This window comes from Pseudorca crassidens, chromosome 1, assembly GCF_039906515.1.
Source record: "Pseudorca crassidens isolate mPseCra1 chromosome 1, mPseCra1.hap1, whole genome shotgun sequence".
Lineage (NCBI taxonomy): Eukaryota > Metazoa > Chordata > Mammalia > Artiodactyla > Delphinidae > Pseudorca > Pseudorca crassidens.
Genome location: NC_090296.1, coordinates 116,772,904 through 116,795,245, shown reverse-complemented (window position 1 = coordinate 116,795,245; position 22,342 = coordinate 116,772,904). Strand labels below are relative to the sequence as shown.

General features: G+C 51.1%; 1 protein-coding gene across 2 annotated transcripts in view; it reads left to right on the top strand.

Moving 5' to 3' along the window:
* ANP32A (acidic nuclear phosphoprotein 32 family member A) overlaps positions 1 to 22,342 on the top strand; it is a 39,723-nt gene that overhangs the window by 9,359 nt on the left and 8,022 nt on the right. For both annotated transcript variants that reach the window (XR_010946561.1, XM_067751832.1), the window contains exon 2: positions 22,018 to 22,167. Coding sequence is in view for 1 of the 2 variants with exons in the window: in XM_067751832.1 (XP_067607933.1) it covers positions 22,018 to 22,167 (150 nt within the window). In the remaining variant the exon portion in view is untranslated. The remainder of the gene's footprint in view (positions 1 to 22,017; positions 22,168 to 22,342) is intronic.

Below are 22,342 nucleotides of genomic sequence, written 5' to 3'. Positions count from 1 at the left end.
CGGACTCAGTCAAGCCCAGGCCCTGAGCTCTCTCTTGTTCTGTATTCCCTCCCCACAAAATCTTGTTCTTCCTCACTGACAGCTGCAGGTACTTTGTGGTGCCTGGGGTCTGACGTTTACTGTTAACATCTCCGGCCTGACCTCTTGACTGAGCTCAGGACGCACCTAGTGTCTCCCCCCGAGCGTCCCCAGAGCACCCCACATTCAGCATGTCCAGTGGGAACCCATGGCCTCTGCAACCTCCTCCATCCTCCCCACATGCACACATGTGATCTTTCCATCACAAATCCTGTCAGTTGAAAATATCATCCAGCCGATTTCCCCTGCACAAAGCCCCCTTGAAGCCATGCTTCAAACTTGTTAGAATGATCTTACCAAAATGCAAGTGTAATCGTGTCACCCTGTACTTAAAATACACCATTGTCCTTAGGATAAAGCCCAAAAGCCTTAATAAGACCAACAAGAGTCCTGTGTGGTCTGCCTCTTACTCTCATCTTTCTCCTCACCCCCCTTTCCCACTGCGCTGGCCTCACTACCGTTTACGCTCTCAAAGCTACTCCTCTCTGGAGCTGCCACCATTACTTCTCTAGCATCTAATCATCTTTATGATCTCCTTCATCCGATATCCCTCCTCAGCTCTAGGTCTTCTTTTGTTCTAAAACTCTTATAGAAATTTCCTTCAAAGAGCTTCAGTTTGTAATTAGACATTCCTGCGTGTGTTTGAAATGGCATCTCTGTCCCCATGTAGCCGGTAGGCTGCATGATTGATGGGACCTGTTTGGGCTCAGCAGTGCACTTGGCACGTGCCAGGCATTGTAGAAGTATTGGTTGAGTGAAGGAGCCATGGTCCTTGTACGTTCTTGTCATTTTCATCACCCACGGTCTGGTGAGCCAAGCACGAAGCCACTGAAACAAAGCATCCGAAACACCACTGTGGTTTGGTGTCCTCAGCTTTCCCAGGGTCAGTGTGAGCGCCTGCCTCTGGGTGGCTGATTCACACCTTCTCAGCCTAGTGGTCTTCACGTTTTTCTGGGTTTTATATCCCGTGTCGGTAAAAAATTTGAACCTGAGCCCTGGCCCCGGTGTGTCTCCCTTTAGTTAGGAATTATTCACATACACTGCCTCTAAATATGTACATTGTAGAACCACCAAAAAATTAAAATTTAAGAGGTTAAGTTAAAAAATATTAGAAGTCCGAGGGTTTACTTCCTGCGGCCCCATGGATTGTCTGGGGGTGATCCACTTAGGAGACCACTCCTCCAGTCAGTTGCTTTTTTTTTTTTTTGAATTTTTGAATTTTATTTTACTTATTTTTTATACAGCAGGTCCTTATTAGTTATCTATTTTATACATATTAGTGTATATATGTCAATCCCAGTCTCCCACCACCACCACCCCCACTGCCACTTACCCCACTTGGTGTCCATACGTTTGTTCTCTACATCTGTGTCTCTGTTTCTGCCCTGCAAACTGGTTTGTCGGTACCATTTTCTAGGTTCCACATATATGCGTTAATATACGATATTTATTTTTCTCTTTCTGACTTCACTCTGTATGACAGTCTCTAGATCCATCCACATCTCTACAAATGACCCAGTTTCGTTCCTTTTTATGGCTGAGTAATATTCCATTGTGTGTATGTGTGTGTGTGTACATATATATATATATGTATATATATATACATACCACATCTTCTTTATCCATTTGTCTGTTGATGGGCATTTAGGTTGCTTCCGTGACCTGGCTATTGTAAATAGTGCTGCAGTGAACATTGGGGTGCATGTGTCTTTTTGAATTATGGTTTTCTCTGGGTATATGCCCAATAGTGGGATTGCTGGGTCATATGGTAATTCTGTTTTTAGTTTTTTAAGGAACCTCCATACTGTTCTCCATAGTGGCTGTGTCAGTTTACATTCCCACCAACAGTGCAAGGGGGTCCCCTTTTCTCTACACCCTCTCCAGCATTTGTTGTTTGTAGATTTTTTGATGATGCCCATTCTAACTGGTGTGAGGTGATACCTCATTGTAGTTTTGATTTGCATTTCTCTAATAATTAGTGATGTTGAGCAGCTTTTCATGTGCTTCTTGGCCATCTGTATGTCTTCTTTGGAGAAATGTCTATTTAGGTCTTCTGCCCATTTTTGGATTGGGTTGTTTGTTTTTTTAATATTGAGCCAGTCAGTTGCTTATTTTATTTTTAATTTGGTTACGAAAGTTCACGGCATACAAGAAATGCCTGTGTCTTATTAAGTGCCCTTTCCTTATTAAGATCTTCCTCGCCCTGGTGTTGATGGTTAGGAGTGGAGAACATTCTTAGCCCTTCTTTGATAAGCAGGGAAGATCCAGTGGTCTGCCTGAGCTCCCCAGCAAATCAAGCGTCTGTTGCCCCATGTCAGCTGGGTGCTGCCTGGTCAGGCTGTGTGCACAGACCCTCCTAAGTTCCCTCAGGTCGTCCCTTGGGGTCCAGTAAAGCCAACTCCTGGGCTGCTCCTGAAGATGCTTGGAATAGCCCAGAAGCACCTGAGGTGAGAGGATTCCATCAGCCATAGACTTCAGCTGGTCATTGCAGCGGGGGGAGGAGACTTTCTCCTGCTTATCCCTCAGGCTGGATATAAATCAAAGGCAGGATCTGTGCGGGCCAGAGGGAAACCTGGAGGAGAGAAGCCTGCCGGTGTTCCCGTGTTTTTGTGGGGCACCATCAGCAAGGTTGTGCCAGGACTCTGCAGTCAGAAGTGCCCAGAAGGTCTGGATCGGTGGATTCTGCCGCCTCTTGCAGAAGGCGTGAGTGAGTGAGAGAGATTCCTGAGTGAGTGGGGGCTGCGGGGGAGCACAGCCCTTATAGTAAATTTAAAGGGGTTAATTGTAGATTTCTTCAGGGGCGTGCATCATGAGGAGAGACCCATCCCACGTAATGTAACCAGCTTTCCCCTGAGCTCTTGGCCTCACCAACAGGCCCAAATGGTGTGGCTGTGGAGGGGAGGGTGAGGGGAGCTCACTTTCACTGACATGGGCTGTGTGCATAGCCTCCAGGATGATGCACGGGGCTTTAGGAACGCTCTGTAAGTATCCGTGTAGCAGGTAGAGTGCATTGAATCTAGTTACTTATGTCCTGGGCTGGGGGCAAGGGATATGAACAATGGGGAGCGGGTTACAGAAAGCTGGTACTTACTGCCCGTTTCTGTGGTGGAGCTGGGGAGGCATATATATATATATATATGTATGTATGTATAAACACAGCACATAGGCAGGAGGAAAGGTATGTGGTTGGTAAGGCAGATTTCAAGCCCAGCTGTGTATCAGAACCACCAGGGGAGCATTTTGAGAAATTCCCAGGCTCTACCCAACTTCCGAATCAGTCTCCCAGGGTGGTGCCCAGTCTGTGTATTTTTAGAATGCTCTAAAGGGGTTCTCTAAAGCAAAGTTGGAAGCCGCCACATTGAGGCGGGGTGCAGAACTTCACAGCGGGTAGGAAGAAGTAAGCTAAGCGGATGTAAGAGAGAGGAAAATGGAGCAAGGAAAACAGGAGATTGGAAAGGATGCAGGATTTAAGCTGCTGGGGTGCTGGGACCCGGTCCTTGGCCTGCTCACTGTATCCCCCCGCCAGCCCCACCCTCCACGGCCACACACATTTCACACGTGCCCAGATTCCTGCTCATCGCACTTGTGAGTTTTCATTTACTTGTATCTCATGAGGCTGCTGAGTGCTAAGTGGGATTTATTGAGCAAGGCTGGACTTGGTCCATCCTTGATCTCCAGGGAACGGAGGCCAGTGGGCATTTTGTGAAAAGGAGGGGACCAAAGGGCCAAGCAGTCAGATGTGCTGGGGTGTGCCAGGGACCACTGAGCCCTGTGGGTGGAGGATATCTAGTAGGTTGCGTTTTTAAGCCTCAGTTGCCTCATCTGTAAAATGGTGACTAACACTAACACCTGCTTCCCAGGGCTGTTGTCAGGACTGAAAGAAATAAGGTTCATGCCAGGTGTGTGTTGTGGACAGCCCCTGAAGATAAGTGATTCTAACCAGCCTGGGCTTGATTGAGCTGCTGGAATGAGGGGGAGCCAGCCCGGCTAAAGAAGGCCCTTGCTCAGTGTCTGAGCTTGTGTGTGGTGGGAATACTTCTTGGGAGAGCTGTCTTTGCCTGCCTCGGAAGGAGACCTCACTTGGAGCTGCTCAAGCAGGTGGGCGAGGGCAGGACGGGTCCCAAGCAAAGGACAGAGCCCCCAGTTTCTTGTTGAGGTGGGGCTGGAGCTATGTCAGCCAAGCTGCAGACATCCCCTGCCCCAGGGCCTCCCTTCCCATCGTGGGGTAGGGGTTAGAGGCTCTCTACCTGGCATGCTCTGTGCCAGCAGCCCCTCCTTCCTCTCAACTTCCCTCCTGGCTACAGACTTCTGGGTCTGCCCCGCTCAGGCCTTTATCTTTCATCCAAACAGCTCCTGAGAGGTCTCCTCCAGGAAGTCTTCCTAGACTCACTGGAGGAAGGGGAGCAAATTATGTCCATCCCAGGTGATGTCAAGATGTAAAGTCCCCAGGATTTCTAGGTCATGCAGCAGTGTTCTCCTCTCCACTAATTCTGGGATCACCTCCTTAGGGTGTGCATGGTGGCCCCTCTCTCCTTGGATTAGTCAGTGTCCCTTTATTCCCCCCTGCCGGAGGGCAGCACTGACGGTTTGCAGAGCCCAGCACAGCTCCCCTGTAGCTGGGTGCATCAGGAAGGCGCTGTGATGATGTCATGTGGCCTCCAGCCTCCCGCCTGGCTGCCAGTGGGAAGGATCTGTCTGTTCTGGCACGGGGGCCTGCTCCATAAGGAGGGCCAGGAACAGGCCATTGCAGTCACTCGGGGCGTTCCTTGTACTGCTGCACGTCTCCCTTTCCCCATGGAGATTCGGGTGTACCCCGGTGCAGCCCAGGGAGAGTGGGCAGACGTGGACTTGAGTAAAGCTCCCCAGCTGTCTGGGAGGCCCGAAGAAGCCTCTGCAGAGGTTGGCCTGCTGCCATGATGAGTGGTTCTCCTCTGAGCCCCCATCTAGTTTGCAACTCCGTCGCAGACATGCCTTTGTGAGTCTCGGTTAAGAGAGCTGGTGTGTCTGTACGTTGAGGTGTGGTCTGGGAGTCTGGGGAGGCTTCTAGGGTAGGGCCCTCCGGGGGCTGCTGTGTGGGGTGAGGTAGAGCAGCCAATCTGGGAGGAGAAATGGAATGCTGGCTTCTTAAAAGCGAGGGGGACTTGGTTCAGGGCAGACAGTTGGCCTCTGTAGACACTCGGGAATCTTCCCTCAGATCCCGTGGCCAGTGTGGTCATTGTCAGGAGTGGACACCCAGGAGGGTCAGATGTGAGAGTGAAAAAGCACCTCTGAACTTGACCTGTGGCCGTAGACTCCAGCGAGGTCTGAATCCCTGTTTGAGGTGCCCACTGTGCTGGAAACCAGACTCGTATTGGGCACATGGCTTGCCAGCCCCAGGAGGCTTATTATGTCCATAGATGTCCCTGATGATGAGCAGCGCTGGCCAGCTAGTGCCTGATGGTAGCCAGAGTTGTGAGGGTGATTTCTGAAGATAGAAAATACTGTGGAGGGTCATTCGTTTCCACATATTGATTGAATGCCCGCCCTGTGCCAGGTCCTTTCCTGAACATTCCGGGTACAGCAGTGAACAGGACAAGGACATTATCCGGGCTGCCCATGTGGGGCTTCCATTCCGTCGAGGGAGCCCATCAGTAAGTTAAGCAAAGGCATGACTGCTGGTGTGATAGGTCCCACGAAGACAGATAAAGCTGTGTTAAAGGGGATAGGTGACCCAGGAAGGCTTCTCTGACACGGTGGCGTTTGAGCAGAGGCTCGAGTAGCCTACGCTGGACTTGTGGCCCCCTGAGCCAGCAACTTAGAACGTCTGATTTGGAAGCACCTGCGAATCATCTTGCTGAGGAGCAAGCTGAGGCCCAGCGAGGTTAAGATGAGAATTCATGAGCTAATGACATGATACAAAAGAGTGACAAACTATAACTGGCCAGTACTCTCTGCTCTCAACCTTATGCCTCTCCCCAGACCAGCTGACCCTCTGCCTTTTCGTTCCATAATGTCTTTTATCACCCTCTTGAGGCTCGCACTTTAAAAGATTGGTACTTCCAAATTGCGTTCGTTAACAATAGTAGATTTATCTTCTCATTTGTGGCTGGTGTGTTGGGGGTTGGGGAGCAGGAACACATCTGTAACTGCCAGTCAGCCCCCCAGGCACGGCCTCGCCGCTGGGAGCTGGTTATGCTCCTGTCTCGGCAGAGATGCGGCCCGGTTTGGGTAACGACAGGCTCTTGCTTCCTTTCACGGTGGGATTTCTATCCATCCTTCTGAAATAGCAGAGTTTCTTGAAGGACGCCTATTGGTACTCTTTGGATTCCATCTGGATCTTTCAGGCCCTCCCCACCTGGTTTGGGGGGCCAAGCGCCTTTGAGTGGGCAAGGGGGACACTGCCAGAGCCGAACTCAGAGGCCCCGGAGCTTATTTTAGGGAGAGAAACCCACAGTTAAGTCAGATCACAAATCCAGCCATGACCCACCCTCTCCCAAGGACCGGGATGAGCCTTAATTGGCTGATAGTTTTCATCTAGAAGCAGGCGTCTTGCATGAATATGAAAGGAGCTTCTGGTGAAGTAAGACTTCATTAATCAGCCTGCTAGGAGCCTGGCTTCCCAGTATGATGGGGGCTGGGTAATTTGATGCCTCCTGTTCTGCTCTGAGCTTCTAAAGGAAAGGCACTAGATTTTCATCTCTTTGCTAAGTATTGAGAGAAAGTAGTATCTTTTGTATGTGTTTTGTTTGTTTTTAACTGTTGTGGTGTCTGGCACATGGGTACTCATTTGTTCTTACTTAATCTGTACAGAAACGCTACAAAATGAATGGGATTATTCCCACTTCAGCAGATGAGGTAAGTGAGGCTCAGAAAGCTAGTGAACTAGCTCAAGGTCACATAGTACTGAGGAGCTGTGCTGGGTGCAAAGCCAGGTGGTTGGCTTCAGAGCAATGCGTGGAACCTTGCATCTTAACTTTGACCTCTTGCCTCCTCTCAGCCACTTTTGGGGCTGCTGTTAATATGGAAATACTCTACACTCCTGACTTCCATTTCTTTCTTTTCTCTGCTGCATTTGTTCCCCCAGGAAAGCAAAACAGATGATGCCAGAATTTCAGATTTTTTAAAGTGTATTATTATGAAATAGAACACATTTAAAAGTAAACAAAACAAATGTGAGGTTCAGTGATTTTTCTCCTTCAGGTTTTTTTTTTTTAAATGATTTAAATGATTCTTTTACACTGTCAGTGAAATCCCAACAAAATCAACTTTATCCTTGCCTTTCTGTGCCAGGGTCTTTAATAAATATGTGTCTGGGTTTCCACTGACAACTCGGATGTACTTCAAACATGAGGGCTTGTGCACACAAATGAGAAATATACCCAGGATACCTCACAGTACGAAAGAGTGTTTGGAAGGTGGGAGAAGGCCAAATCATTCTCCAATAAAAGTGGGCTAAGACATAATTAGGGGCTTGGGTGCTGCCTCAAAAACTAATAGTGCATTCCAACCTTCTGTAAGGAAAGTGTTGTGAACGGGCATGGCAGTGAGCGTCATGTGTTTTGCCTAGAACACCTTGCTGCCCTTGCCATCAGTAAGACCCCTTCTGGGACAGGAGTTAGGCTTATCCCTTGTTGAGTACCTGCTCCGAGCCTTGCTTCCTGTTAGGTACTTAGCAAGCATTACGTTTTGATCCTTTAGAACGCCCCCTACAGTGCAGGTCTGGCCACCCTGTTACCAGACAGGGAAACAAGCCCACAGAGGTCAGGTGGCCTTCAAGGCACACTGAACTTGCCCGTGTGCTGTAGCAGTCCCTTCTGCTTGTCTATCCCAGACTGAACACTCTGGGGACAGAAGGCAAGGATACCTTTATCGTTGGAGCCTGGTGCAGTGCCTAGCATTTGGTAGGTTCTAAGTAGTATTATTGAACGGATGGAGGCGAGGTAACTTGTTCACACAGGTACAGTGGTGAGCCCATTAGATTCTAGAACTCCCAGTCTCTACGACTGCTGCCCTGCAGGTCAGAAGTGGGGTCTGATTCCAGCTCTTTGGTTAATAAGCTGGGTGAATGCAAAATGACATATGTGCCAGCTTATCTGTATTGCAACATTATAGCAAAAGATTGGAAGTAACTCAAATACTCATCAAATAAGGGGCTGGTTAAGAAAAACGATGGCACATCCACACGGAACACAATGCAAATAAGAAACAAGGACGGTTTTTTGCATACTGTATATTACACGAACTTCATGAAAAAAGGCAAGGCAAAGATCAATGTATAATATGTTAATTTGGTATAAAAGAGAGAAAAATAAGATTCTTCTTTTTTTTTGGCTGTGTGTTGGGTCTTCGCCGCTATGCGCGGGCTTTCTCTAGTTGCAGTGAGCGGGGGCTACTCTTCCTTGCAGTGCGCAGGCTTCTCATTGCGGTGGCTTCTCTTGTTGCAGAGCAGGGGCTCTAAGGCGCGTGGGCTTCAGTAGTTGTGGCACGCAGGCTCAGTAGTTGTGGCACATGGGCTTAGTTGCTCTGTGGCATCTTCCCAGACCAGGGCTCGAACCCGTGTCCCCTGCATTGGCAGGCGGATTCTTAACCACTGCGCCACCAGGGAAGCCCGAAAAATAAGATTCTGAATTTGTTTGTGTATGTATGAACAAACTCTGGAAGGATTTTTAATGGGTGGAATAGTTACTGGAGAGGACGAGAAGGAGAATTAACTGTATATGTTGAGAATGATTGTGTTACTTATTCAAAAAATTAAAAAGAAAGTAACAGAAGTGGCTTTGGACTAGCTAGTCTATGTATCTGGGCTTCAGTCTCCCCATCTGTAGTGAGGTGATTGGATTAGATCAAGGCTTCATGTGGATGGCATGGTGTATATATTGTGTATCTCTGGTTTTCATGGGCTTTTCCAGGAGCTGCTGACCCTGTCCTAGGATGGTCTGCGGACCCTTCTTTCGTTGGTGGCCTGGACTTGGATCAGCTCAGGCTGCTGGAGAAAGACTGGGGTGATGCAGAGAGCCAGGGGCCTTCTGCAGAGGGGTCGGGCCCAGTTCCTGTCCCCATTCCTGGGACTTTATCCTCTGAACACCCTGCCCTGATGTGACTCAGTTGGTTCTTCCCCTAAATGAAGGATTACAGAGAAGAGAGTCTGTTCCGGAGCATTCTGGCAAAGTGCTCCAGTTTAATAGGAAGAAAGAAAAATGGCAGCATGTTTTCCCAGGTTATTTTTAATGCTTTTCAGTTCAGCAAACATTTATTGTGAGCTAAGTGCAAGGCGGTATGGGGAAATCAGCTGCATAACACCTCCTCTCTGCTCTCTGGGGTGCCAAGTTTTGGGTACGAAACTTGCTCGTAAAATTCCTCCCTGTACCCTCCAGGACAGCACGGTTTACCTCGTCCAGTCCCACAGAGATTTGTGGGATCGGTAGGGATTCTTCTCTCCATTTTACAGATGAGGAAATTAAGTCTCAGTGAAGTCTTGCCCAAAGCCACACAGTTCCTAAGTGGTAAAGGCTGGAACCAAACCACATTTTCTGACTACTTCTCATGCACCCAAACGCTCATAAGCAAAACCTTCTGCCACAGGATATTCCCCAGGGGTGTAGCCGAGGGCCGTTTCTACTGGGAAACATTGGGTGAGCACAGTCCTGAATAAAGCTCCTTTTTTCCTCTAAGGACAGGCAAGAGAAATCTCAGGCTTATGGTCAGGTCTTGGGTCTTACCCCCTTTGCTGTGGTCCAAACAATTCTGACTTCCACTGCTTGTGAAACCCATCACCCTGCCACCAGTTAGGTGCAGAATGTCCCATGGGTGTGCACGAGTGCGTGTGACAGACAGCGCCTTCTTCCCACCCCTTTCTCACTCCACCACTTCCTTTCCTTCCCTTCCACAAATTCCGTTGCCACCACCTGTCATCCTAGCTGTTCCCCCAAAAGGACCAAGCATGTTCCCTGCTCAGGGTCTTTGCCCTGGCTGTGCCCTCTGCCCTCTTCACTTGGCTTCAAGTCCCCACTGAAAGCTCAGCTTGGATCGGCCTTCCCTGGTACGCTTTGTAAAGTCCTCTCTCGTCATGATCTCTTTTCTTTCCCCTTTTTCCCTTTGTAGCAATTATATAGGTTGTATATAGACATATACACTTACTGGCTTATTATCTCACTCCTCCACTAGATTGTAAACCCGTGGGCTAGGCACCCAGTTTTGGTCTCTGCTGTTTGGTCACTGCCTAGCACAGGTGCCCAGCATCTGACAGATACTCTGTTGATATTGTTGAATGAGTAAATCGGGCCTGTGGCCTAAACACATAATGCTTCTTTAAAGAGGAAAGAATCAATCATAGCGTTTTAAGAGGTGAAAAGACCCGAGGCTCATCTCTTATGCAGGACTTCATCATACAGTATTATTAATTCATTTAATAGTTGTTCAGTGCTGTTTATATGTACGGTTCTTAGCAGATGGTCACTGAGCAGTCTCCAGTGCGTATGCTTACTGGGACAGGGGGATCACTGATTTTCTTAGAACAGCCCATTCTTTCGTGGGACAGCTGTAAAGATTTGCTGTAAAGATTTAAGCACCGTCTTATGTTTTACGTTGGGCCGAAAACTACCTATTTGTAATTCCTGCACACTGATCTTAGCTCTTGGGCTGCTGGAGAGCACAGAATAAATGTACTTTTATTTGCATACGACTCTCCTTCAAATAATTGGAGAGAGAGAGCTATCATGAGTCACCGCCACCTCTGGCCTAAACATTACTAGTTCCTTCCATTGTTCTTCTAGTGTCACGGTTTTCAGAAGCCTTCCCACCCTTGTCACCCTCTTCAAGTTTGTTCTGCTTCAGGTGTTGGAGTTTCTGGTTTGGTCCCATCAGAGCAGAGTGTTCTGGGACGGCCTTGTCTGTGTTGGCCACCTTGGCGGGGACCTCCTTTATGAGCTTCTGATGAAGACTAAAATCTCTAGGCTTTTTTTTTTTACATCGTCTCTATTTATCTAGCCCCTCGCTGACTCTTCAAGAATCATGAAGGTTTTTGTTTTGTCTTCGTTTTTAGCATTTTAAGATTAAAGCAGCTGTAAATCTGTGAACAGCAATGAATTCAACCTGTACTATATTTTAAAAAACAGTAAATATACGTAAAGCTCTATCACCAAGATGTAGGTGAAGAGGGTGGAACTATGGAAGTAATGAAAAACCCACAGAGCCTTTAAGTTTCTCCTTTCTGCCCTCTCTTTGACTGCCTGTGTCCTTTTCCCAGTGTCCATCTGTCCCCCCCGCCCTCCGTGTTCCATCCCTCTCCCCTCCTTCCAGCAGCCCCTCGCCTCCGCTTCCTTCCTTGCTCTCCTTCCATTGCCTCCTGTTTTCCCCCTTCTAGCTAGTAGCATATGGAACTAACAGTACTCCTTAGCATTTCCTGCACTTCCATCACCAATACTTTTACCATAAGCACTTAATTTCCAGACGAAGGCAGGCTGCACATGTCACATTTCTCTAAGGGAGGAAGAGATTAAATTCCTTCGTACGTGTGACCCTCGGCTAATTTGTTTTGCGGTCTTGGAGAGAAAAAACTTTCAGTCCCCAGCTTTAGGTTCTTTTGCATGATTGGTTCCCTTTTCTGCCCACATCAGCGGTTTCCGATTGGTGGTTGGACACGAGGGCTTCAGTGCCACGGTGTTCGCTCGGCTTCTGTCATTGCTAATGTGGCTGTCATTTTGGTAGAGGTGGCAGGGAAGGAGGCCAAGGTCGAGGGTTTCTTCTCTGAGTCCACTTAGCCCTCCCTGGCCTCTTCTGCCCTGCCAGCCCTCCTGGGGTACATGGAGAGGCAGGCAGGGGTCGGGGAGGAGGGCTGGGTTCAGGCCTGGGGCTCTTTTCCTAACAGCTGTTTTCTTTCTCCTACTCCGTTTCCCCTTGCTTCAAGGAGTTCACCATGGAGAGGCCTGTGTCTTTGGGGTGCGGGCCCTAAGTTAAGAGGATTAAGAAATGGCCCAAGGTCTGGTTCCATAAAGGGCTAACTGTGTGACCTTGGGTGAGTCACGGTGTTGGTTTCCACCTGGTTTGTTAGTCGCCTGAGGAGCTGGACTGGATCCAGTGGTTCCCTAGAGTTACGGTGAGGGATCCTTTAGTTCCCTGAAGCACTTTTCTAAAGCCGACTGGAAATTTGGCAGGGGCCCATACGAGGGCTGTGGGGAGTGTCTCAGCCCGAGTCTGAAGGCATGGTGTCTTCTTAGATGGGCTGTGCTGTTCGCCTGGGCTGGGTAGGGGCTATGAACCGCTGGCCTGTGGATCTCTGTGTGGTGAAGCTGAGGAAATGAATTAACTTCTGTTTTGCAGACCATTCTTCCACTTGGTCCCTGGCGAGTGGGTAGCTGTCACCACCCACACCAGACCCACGGCAGAGACCCTGGGCTGTGTCCTCTTTTCAGACCCTGCTGACTCGAGGACTCTGGTGGGATTTCCACAAGTGGTCCCAGCCCAGCTGGGCTCAAATCCCTGAAATTGATTTCAGGAACCCAAATTAGCCACATCAGTGCAGCTGGGACAGGGGGCCCAGGAAGCCATTTTTGTATCGTTTTGTTGAGTTGCCCGCGGGTGGAGTTAGTGGAGTGCTTTGCTTCCAAAAGTGAGTAAGGGGTCAGAGCCATTGCCTTCCCCCGCTCCATCCTTTCCTCTTGAGTGACCTGGTCCAGTTTGACCACTTAGCCAGCCCCTCTGGGCAGGGCACCAGCAGGGGACACCAAGACCTCAGACCATAGCAAGGCTGTGTTTGGAGGGGAGACCACAGGACGAAAGACTGCCAGGCATCCTGTGACCGAGCCATGGTTCTCTGAGGGCCCTGGTAGGTGGACAGGGACGGTTTCCAGGGGGTGGGATCCAGTTGTCTGTGGATTCAATGAGGTGATGCCTGGGGAAGCACTTCGTAAACTGTAACGTGGGGAAGAAATGCCAGGTGGTGTCACTGTGTTTGCTGCCAATCAGGGAGGCTGGCAGAGGGGTGAGGCAGGGACAAACTTGAACAGAGGCACAGGGTTTTAGTCAGGGGACATTGATGGTCGGGGGGCTGGGAATTCTCCCCTGGATTTGGCACTTGACTCCCTTGGCCATTAGAGGCTTCTGGACAAGGAGTGATGGGCCATGACGTGGCATGATCAAAACAGCATTTTGGGAAGGTTGCCCAGGATGTACCCCCTCTGCTCTCTGGGCCTTCCTCTTCACTCTCCTCAGGGCTCTTCTGTCGCATGGGGCCAGTGCTGTGGCTCTTGGATCATCATGGATGGTGTGGTTTTTTATGAACCCCAGGATTGCACAGCAGGCAGTAGGACCCCATGTGTTGAGATACCTGCTCCAAGCTGTCCTGTAAGGTGGCAGGCATCAGATGGGGCAATGCCAGACTCCAACATTCGGAACCCAAAACCTTGAGCCCTGGGGGCTGTTTTTATGATCCTGGTGTGTTTTAAGAGACTACATGATTGATTTTCGCATTTCAGTAATTATCCGGGATAATTGCCCGGCAGCCCAGATTTCCTTTTTGGCGTCCCTCAACGCGATGAAACCTGGGCTCTTCTGGCCCATAAAATCTCCCACCTCCTTTTGGGGAACAATGATTGAGTTTGGATGTGGGGCAGGACTAAAAGTGGGTGGACCCACAGAACTTTGAAACTAGAAGGGATCTCGTGTCTGTCTGTCCAGTGTGCGGATTCGGGGACTGTAGAAGCCCAGAGAGTGTGGATGTGACTCCCCCCCCGGGGGCACATCGCAAGTTAGTGGCAAAGTGGGCCCAGAGTCCAGGTCATCAGACTGCCTGACGAACATCCTTTGCACCAAACCTCCGTGCTTCTTGTCCCTCTTCCTTCCCCTGGTCACCATTCAAACACTGCCTGCTGGGACTGCACCTTCCCTGGGCTCTGCTTCCAACTCCTGCTTCTCACGCCTTCCAGTACCCGCTGAAGGTAGCAAGGGACACAGCCAGTTAGAAGATGCAGCCTGCTAGATATTCGCTTGATCATGTCATTCACCAGTTCCAAAACCCTCATCTCTCTCTGTCCCCACTGCACTATCACCCCCACACCACCCCCCCCACCACACACACACACACACACACACACACACACACACACACACACACACACACACACACACACACACACACACACACACACACACACACACACACACACACACACACACACACACACACACACACACACGGTAAAGTCAGACCCAGCTTGACTCCTCCCCACTTCCTTTCCCGCAGACGGCATTCCGGGCCTATTTTCTCCGTCTCTCAGAATTGTTCACCTGCTGTTAAGTCAGGCAGGGCTAGGGCAGGGCTGAGCAATCAGGGAAGGCTTCCTGCAGGAGATGGAACTGACAAGTCCTTGAAGTGGAGTAGAATCTAGACTGGCTGGAAGAGAGGAGTGAGGTTCAAGGGGAGGAAAGCAAAGGCATAACATTTGCTTTCCAGCTCTGCCAGGCTTCACTAGCTAAGCAGGTCCATCTGATAAGCCCAAAGCCCAGCTCCTATACCAGTTGTGCCAGTCCTGGGGTTACTGCCCTGAGTCTGTTCTTCTGGCCGGAGAAGCATCTGCAGTGGCACCAGCTCCTCTGTCTTTGGCGAGGCAGAAACCAAGTCCTCCCCAAGCTTGGGGCAGGAGGTAGGAAGCAGGTTCCAGGCCGCAAGGGAGCCAGTCACAGGGTTTATGTTAATGTGGGCCCTCCCCCAGCCGGCGCTTAGCCTATTACCCAGGCCCTGCCGACAGCTTAATTACCGCCGCAGCGAGCCTCGGCCTGCCTTCCATGGTTCCCTAAAATAATAAGGATGGCGTCACCGACTTCCCGCGCCATGTGCTCCCACCCGTGCCTTCAGAGCTCTATTGTAGGAAACAAACAAAATCCAGAGACCCAGATGCTTTTTTCTTAGAGAGATTTTTTTGTTTTTGTTTGTTTGTTTTAAAGTAAGGTGGGACTCTGCCCCTTAGTTAAGATTTTAAAAGATCTTTAAGAGGTATGGAGACCTGAGTCTTAGCTACCACTGAGGCTGCAGAACAGCCTCCTATTAGCAGAAACACGAAAGCTACATGGTTGATTCCCCGGTCTTCCACTGGGGCCTGATTTCCGATCAGAGCAGCGGCGTGGTGTGGCAGGAGAATCATGCAGCTTGGGGTTCCTGGGCTCTTGGCCAACTCTGGACCTTGCTTCTTCCTCTAGAAAAAGAGAGCTAAACTAGACCAGCATTTTGCAAACTGTGGGTCACATTTTTTTAAAAAATTATTTTTTAACGTAATAGAAAAGAGTACTTGTAACAGGGTAAGTTTTGTTTCAGTGTGTATGCCTATACACACACAAAAACGTGTGCTGAGCCAAGGTGTTAATGTATTTTTTATTGTGGGTTGTGGTCAGAAAGCCACTGACCTAGATGATCCTGAAGGCCTTTCTAAGCTTTCGAAATGTCCAGCTTTTCCCCCAGAGCCTGACTTTTCCCCCATGGAACCCGACTGGTTTTTGCATCTTTTGCCACACTGACTGTTAAGCAGAACTAGAGATTTTAGGGACAGAACCACAAGCATCTATCACTGCTATCGATCACCTCTGAGAAGAAGCCCATTTCCCCTCAGCCTCGGTGTCTCAAACAGTTGGTCTTCGAGCTAGAAACGGGATCTGCAACAGGGGATGGCCCATTTAAAAGCTGACCTATTTAAAACCCATGAGCACCAAAAAAACACGGGGTCAATCTGATTTAAGTCTTCTGTTGGAAGCCTGGGACCTGAAAACTAAATTGGTCAGGGACTGACAAGGTTGAAACCAAAGCTACAAATATTTATTACATTCTTGTTTGGTGAAAGAAAAGAAGATCAGGCTTCGAGTTTCGTGGGACAAACTAAACAAAACAAGGTGTAGGTATAAAATCCAGCAGGGGGTGTCTCCTGGGCACAGCATCTTAGCCGTCCAGAGCGTGGAGAGGCTTCTGTTCCACGAGGAAGCCTGGAGGGCAGCAGGGGTGACTCAGAGCTGCGGGCCTGCCTTGATTCCCATTCTTGTGCCTTGACTCAATCCGCAGGCCGTGGATTGGGGAATAGGCAGGTGGCTTTTTCCAAGCTGGGGATGCTCTAAGTGCATTGTTTCACCTAATCCAACCCTAAGTGGTGGGCACTATTGTCATTGGAGGAAACGAGCTCAGGAGAGGTGAGATGATGAGCTTGCAGTGGGGAATTTGAACTCGAGCCAGGTGCGTCCGACTCCGGAGCCTGCCTTCTGCCCACCTGTCCACATTGCCTCAGGAAGTGCTGGAAAAATAAAGAGCAGCGCCCTCTCGAGCTTCCTTCTCTCTGGTTCTGGCCTTCAGAGGGCTCTGCTTTAGGCCCAAGCTGTCCATTTAAATCAGGGCCAACTTCATGGACATGTGACCTGTGTGGTCACACAGGCTCCATGCTTAGAAGGTCCCTCCCTGCTCTTGGGTTTAATGCGCTCCTGTCACTGTCTGGGAATTCTTAACAATTTTTGAGCAAGGGGTCTCCCGTTTTCATTTTACACTGGGCCTTGCAAATTATCTGGCCGGCCCTGGCTTTGCTCTAGTGCATCCCCTTTCTTGGTCTTTCTGGGTCCCTCCTGCCTGTCCTTAGTGTGCCCATCCTCTCGGGGTAGAGGCGTGCGAAGCATGCACCCTGTTCCCAGCCTCGGGCCTGCTACGTGGCACAGTGGACTATAGTTGTTTACCAGGGGTCTGTCTCCTCCTAGCCCGCCACCACACCTCTTGCTGGCAGGGACCCCCAGCTGTGGCTCTCCGTCACCTCCGTGTCCCCTCAGCTGCTCAGATGGACAGTGTCACAGGAGCTTGCTGGGTGGAGAGAGGGGTTTCTTACGGGCAAGAGACCTGAGTGCAGACCCTTGGGTCGGGTCAAGAAGAGGGTGCACCACTGACCTACCTCCTCTTGGGGCTTGTGTTTACCTGGGGGGACACGAAACACACGAGAACATGTTGTTGTTATTGTTTGTAATGAGGGAGGGCTCGTTCAACGTGTATCGGACTGGTTGCACTGTGTCCCGATGCTTTGTCTCCCTCTGCATGCCCCCGCACCTAGTGCTGTGGCTGGCACGATAAACAGGAACATTTGTTAAGCAGTTGCTCTGGTGTCCGCTCCCTGCTAGGCTGATTACGGAGAAGGACAGTTCCTGACCTCTAGGAGGATCGGATGCTTAATACACGATTAAATGATTCATGCGGCAGCTGCCCTCGGTGCCCCAGGATGCTCAGAGCTGGGTGCAGAAGGCTTCCTGGGGAGGTGGGCTTAACTAGATCTGTAGGCGAGTGTGAGAGGTGGGCAGGGGACGATGAGATTGGAGGAAGTGGGGAGACGTCGAGAGTGGAGGGCCTCCTTGGGTCAGTTTAGGACCTTGAATTTTTTCCCAGAGGCAGCGGGAAGCCAGGAATGTTTTCTAGGCCAGAGTTTGCACTTTATAGGTTAAACAGATATCATCCTCCCCTTTCTTCGAGGCAGAGCCTGAGACCTCGGGGATCGAGTCAGAGTCATTCAGCCAGCCAGGCCTTGGCCTCCGGGTGGGGGCCTCTTCCCAGTAGTCCAGCATTCCCACTGTTACATGGACCCCATTTGGAAGCAGAAGCAGACTTAGAGTGACTTAGATGACCGTGACCAGGACTGCAGTGCCGGCAGTAGAGAGGAATGGTCAAATGTGAGAGATCTGTAAAGACAAGATTTCACAGTTTTGAAACAAGCAACGGGTTGTTCCTTAGAGTAATAATGTGTTCGTGTTTATCACAGACAGTTCAACTCCCCTTGGTGAGAAATGACTGCTGCGTCCTTGCTTTGGGGACAAGTTTTTCAGGAAATGCCGGAGCCACGCAGTCTGATTTCCTGGGAACCTCAGTACCTCCCCACTACTGTCTCCGGGGGGGATGGGGGGTGGGCGCTGAGTATGAATATGCAGACACTTCTTGGGTGTTAACGCTGGAGGAATGAAGCAAAGGATCCTGTGGAGGGTTTTTGGGGTGATTGAAAAGTTCCCGATACAAGCAGAGTAATTCCAGTTTTGGGTTCTGGAGAGAGTAACCGCATTCGGATATTTTTAAACGGCCAGTGGAGTTGGGAGAGAGTCTAAACCCAAAGTACAAATTTTCAGTTTAATTTTAACTTTGCACTTAGCTCACACCCATGGTTTGGCGGGGAGAATGGGCCTCACTTTTTTTTTTTCTTTTTTAAGCAGAATACACCCTGGATGTAAAAGGGATGTTCTCTTCACATGGAAGGGTTTGCAGCAGCAGCAGCAGCGAGCAGAGATGGGAGGAAGCGGGCTGGAATTGCAGCAGGGTTTCAAAGTCAGTTTAAGGAAGGTTGGGGTGGGTTTGACGTTTTGAAACACGTTAGCCTGCCCTGGAGCTGTAAGAAAGCGTGGGCTTGTGTGGAAGCCGGTGGAACAGGGGGTGGATGGAATACCCTCCACAGGTCAGCTCTCGGGCTGGAGTTTTTGTTTTTTCCTGTTTGGTGCGTTACGGACACTTACTTCACAGGCTGCTTACTTGCCATACCCGATGTGACTCATCACCTCACAGAGAGGCAGTGGGTTTCCCCCGATGTGGTTTGGCCTCTCTGGTGTAAGCCTCAGCCCACCCCTCCCCTCTTTGATCTCTCCCCAAACTGGGCTGAAACCCCGCCAGGAAGGAAATGCAGAAACCATGGGGATCCCGGAGGCCCCACAGACCTGGAGCAGCCACCTGGACTTCCAGACACCACAGGCCTTCCCTCCCGAGCGATGGGAAGCAGCCTCTTTCTCCGTGGGGAAGAGCAGGGTCTCAGGCCCCCGGGCCCCTCTCCAGATCCTCCCCCACTGACTGCAGTGTCATTGGAACGGGGGCTGGGTTAAGTTTTGTGCTTTGGTTACCGAGGAAGTGTAACCAGGGTGGGACCGCTGGGAGTGGCCCCCACTCGCCGGTGGAACAGTTAGAAGAGGGGCCGAAGGGGGTGTAGGTGCCGTCAGGGTAGCTTGTAGGATCAGTTGGGGGTCTGTAAGAGCCTGTGCCCTGCACTTGGGAATAGCAGGGAAACCCTCCTTATCTTGCGGCAACACTGACCATCGGGGTCCATTAGATACGCTCCTATGCCCATTCCTGGGGCTTTAGGATCTGTGGTTCAGATGTGGCTGTGAAATGGGAGAATACCCCAGGAACAGCCCGTGGAGCGATTGTGAGGATTAAACGAGACGGTGCCTTTGAAGAGTGTGCCTGCTAAGGGCTCTGGAAAGAGCCCATGATTGTTGTTAATAAAAGCATTAGTAGTGGTGGCTTGCATATTGTCCCCGAGAGGAATGGCCACCAGTTTGGGCATGGTGCTGGGAGCTGGAACCTTGGGTCTGTCTGTAGAATTCCCAGGCAGCATTGTGCCTCTCCGGGACAGAGGCTGACTTCCAGGAGGAATTCCCTTGACTCCACAGCACCATCTCCCCCTGTTACTGAGGGCTCCTCCTTGGCTGATGGCCGTAAGAGGAGAAGCCCTTGACCCATCTAGAAAAACCACATGTCTGAGATCTTTGAGGGTGGACTGGAAGCCCTTCTCATTTTTGTCTTTCTTTGGTGGAGCTTAAATAATTCCCAGGGCCTTCCAAGGAAAGGAGTGACTGGGGGAGCCACTCCAGTGGCTGTGTGACCCCAGCAGTAACTGCAAACGAAGGGGAGGTGACTCCCCCTCCCCCGGGAAAGTTGATCTCCCTCCACTGCTCCCCTAAGGCCTGGTTTCCTGGCTCTACACTGATTTCCTGCCCTAGGGCAGAAGGCCTCATGGGATTTATTCCCAGGCACACTTGCAGTGACCTTGAGAAAGGTGGCTTGACCTGGACATCCCCTCCCCTGGGGACTGAGAGAGTGGGAAAGAACTTAACTGCCCCCATCCCAGATCCAAGGGAAAGGTGGGCCCTGGCGCTGGTGCTTGAGCCGAGAGCTTGCTAGCTCTGGGTGAGAGCTGCCTCGCCTGGCTTTGCCCCTCCTGGCAAATTGCTGTAGTCCTAGACTGAGCAGGCTCGGTCTCTCCACCAGGGAAGAAGAAGGCAGGGCAACTATTGGGTGCTGTGGCCCAGACATGCCCCGAGCGCTCCTGGTCTGACCACTGGCAAGGGTGGACTGAGGAGCCCTGCTGTGGATCTGTTCCCCCGGGTTGGCCCGGGGATGCCCGAGTAGGAGGACCACTGAGACAGACGGTCATCCTGGGCCGTGCAGGAAGAAGCTGGGCAAATGGGCCTGCTGAGAGGCAGGGAGCAGCCCTGGACAGGGACTGCTTAGAATATGCCTGTCTGCTTATCTAGGAGGAGAAAAGCCTGCTCCCTGCCTCTCAGCAGGAAATGACAACGCAGGGCTGCTATGGAGAAGGACGGGCCTGTACCGAGTGACCCATGGGTGAGAAATCCGAACCTGTGGGTGGAAGTCCCAGGGATGCATCATATCCAGGTGAAGTCAGTACATGTTTCCTGGAGGCTGCAGGGAGGGGGCACGTGGAGATGCTGTGTCAAGCGCCAGGTGCAGCCAGGAGGGATCACCTTTAAGGTGCCTGCCAGCCCTGGAAGGCCAGGGAGCAGCCCTCTATCAGCTCAGGACAGGAGTGGATAACCCTGGGCATCTCTCTGGAGGGCCAGGCAGCCTGGCGTCCCTTGCTGACTCCCCTGGGTCATTTCAGGCCTGAGACCTGAGGACTCTTCCTCAGCCTGTCTCCCTACCATCTGCGCTGGAACCTGCAGCCAGGTCTGCCTTTTAACAACACAATGAGACGGTAGCTCTTTATCAGCTCTTTCTATCTCATTTGAAATAAGGATTTAGGGCCCAAATTTTGAGTAAGAAGAGAAGAGAGGGGAATCTAAGAACTCTAATAGGGCAAAACCACCTCCAGGGAGTTGGCGGGGGCAGGCAGGGCCACAGAGGTGCCTCCAAAGACTAACTCTTGGACTTTGCCAACCTCAGCATTTCTATATGGGTCCATCCTGGGTTTGTGGATATCCATTCTCTCCTTCCACATCTGCTCCCAGGACCCTGAAGAGCAAAGTCTAGAGCCGTGATATTCCATATGGTAATTTACGTGTGTCTCTTTACACTTATATTGATTAAAACTAAACAAAATTTGGGACTCTCTGGCAGTCCAGTGGTTAAGACTCTGCGCTTCCACTGGTTTGACCCCTGGTTGGGGAACTAAGATCCCACGTGCTGTGCGGTGTGGCCAAAAAAAGAAACCAACTAAATAAAATGTAGAACTTAGTTCCTCAGCCTCACCTCGGCGGCCACATGTGGCTAGTGGCTCTTCTCTTAGTTGGGTTTCCATCGTCGCAGGAAGTTCTGTTGGTTCTGGTGGACAGCGCTGGTCTAGAGGATGGAGAGTTGGAGGGGTCCCTGGTCTGTGACCCTTACAGTGGGGCCAAGTGGTGAATGCCAGGCCGGATGGGCAGGCTCTGACCGTGGTGGCAGGGGCAGGTACGAGTGCAAGCAGACGGGGACGTCCTGGGAGCCGTCCACGGACACATGGAGGTGAAAGGCCCGTGGGGGGCTGAGGAGGCGAAGTCGTAGGTAGCTGGCCTCAGTAAGACGGTCAGGCGGGGCCATGGTGGGCGCTGGGAGAGGGGCTCTGATGGAATGGCAAGGCCGAGAGGTTGCCAACAGTGTTATGGCTGGTACCGTGGGGAGCTGGAGGCTGAGGTGTGGCGGTAGGGTTGGAACGAGACACCGCCCCCAGCCTTGCCGACAGCAGCGGGGCTTATTGCGTTTGTCTTCTCCAGTCCAGCCAAGGCTCCTGTCCGGAGGGGCCCCCTGGTTCTGCAGCTCCGTTCACCGCAGCGCTCCCCTAGGTCCCCCCAGCATTGGTAAAGGCAGAAAGAGCAGGGTGGGCGCTGGTGCTGCGATGCTTCCTGGCCTGCCTCCTGCCCTCCCCCTACCCCGGCCTCGGCCCCGATTTCTGGCCCAGTTGGTTCACGCCCTCCTTCCCTTTCCAGGTGAAAGAGCTTGTCCTGGACAACTGTCGGTCAAATGAAGGCAAAATCGAAGGCCTCACAGATGAATTTGAAGAACTGGAGTTCTTGAGTACAATCAACGTAGGCCTCACCTCAGTCGCAAACTTACCAAAGTTAAACAAACTTAAGAAGGTAAATAGAGCGGAGGAGCGTGTGTGCTGGGGAGGCCGGGCTGGGGAGGAGGGAAGGGTCATTGTTCCACATTGAGGGAGCGTCACTGAAGGGGGGAGGCCAGGTGCGAGCCCGCCTGCCAGGTCCTTCCTTAGCCAACTCCCTTCCTGGCCTGTCTGCGGGGAGCCGGCCGCCT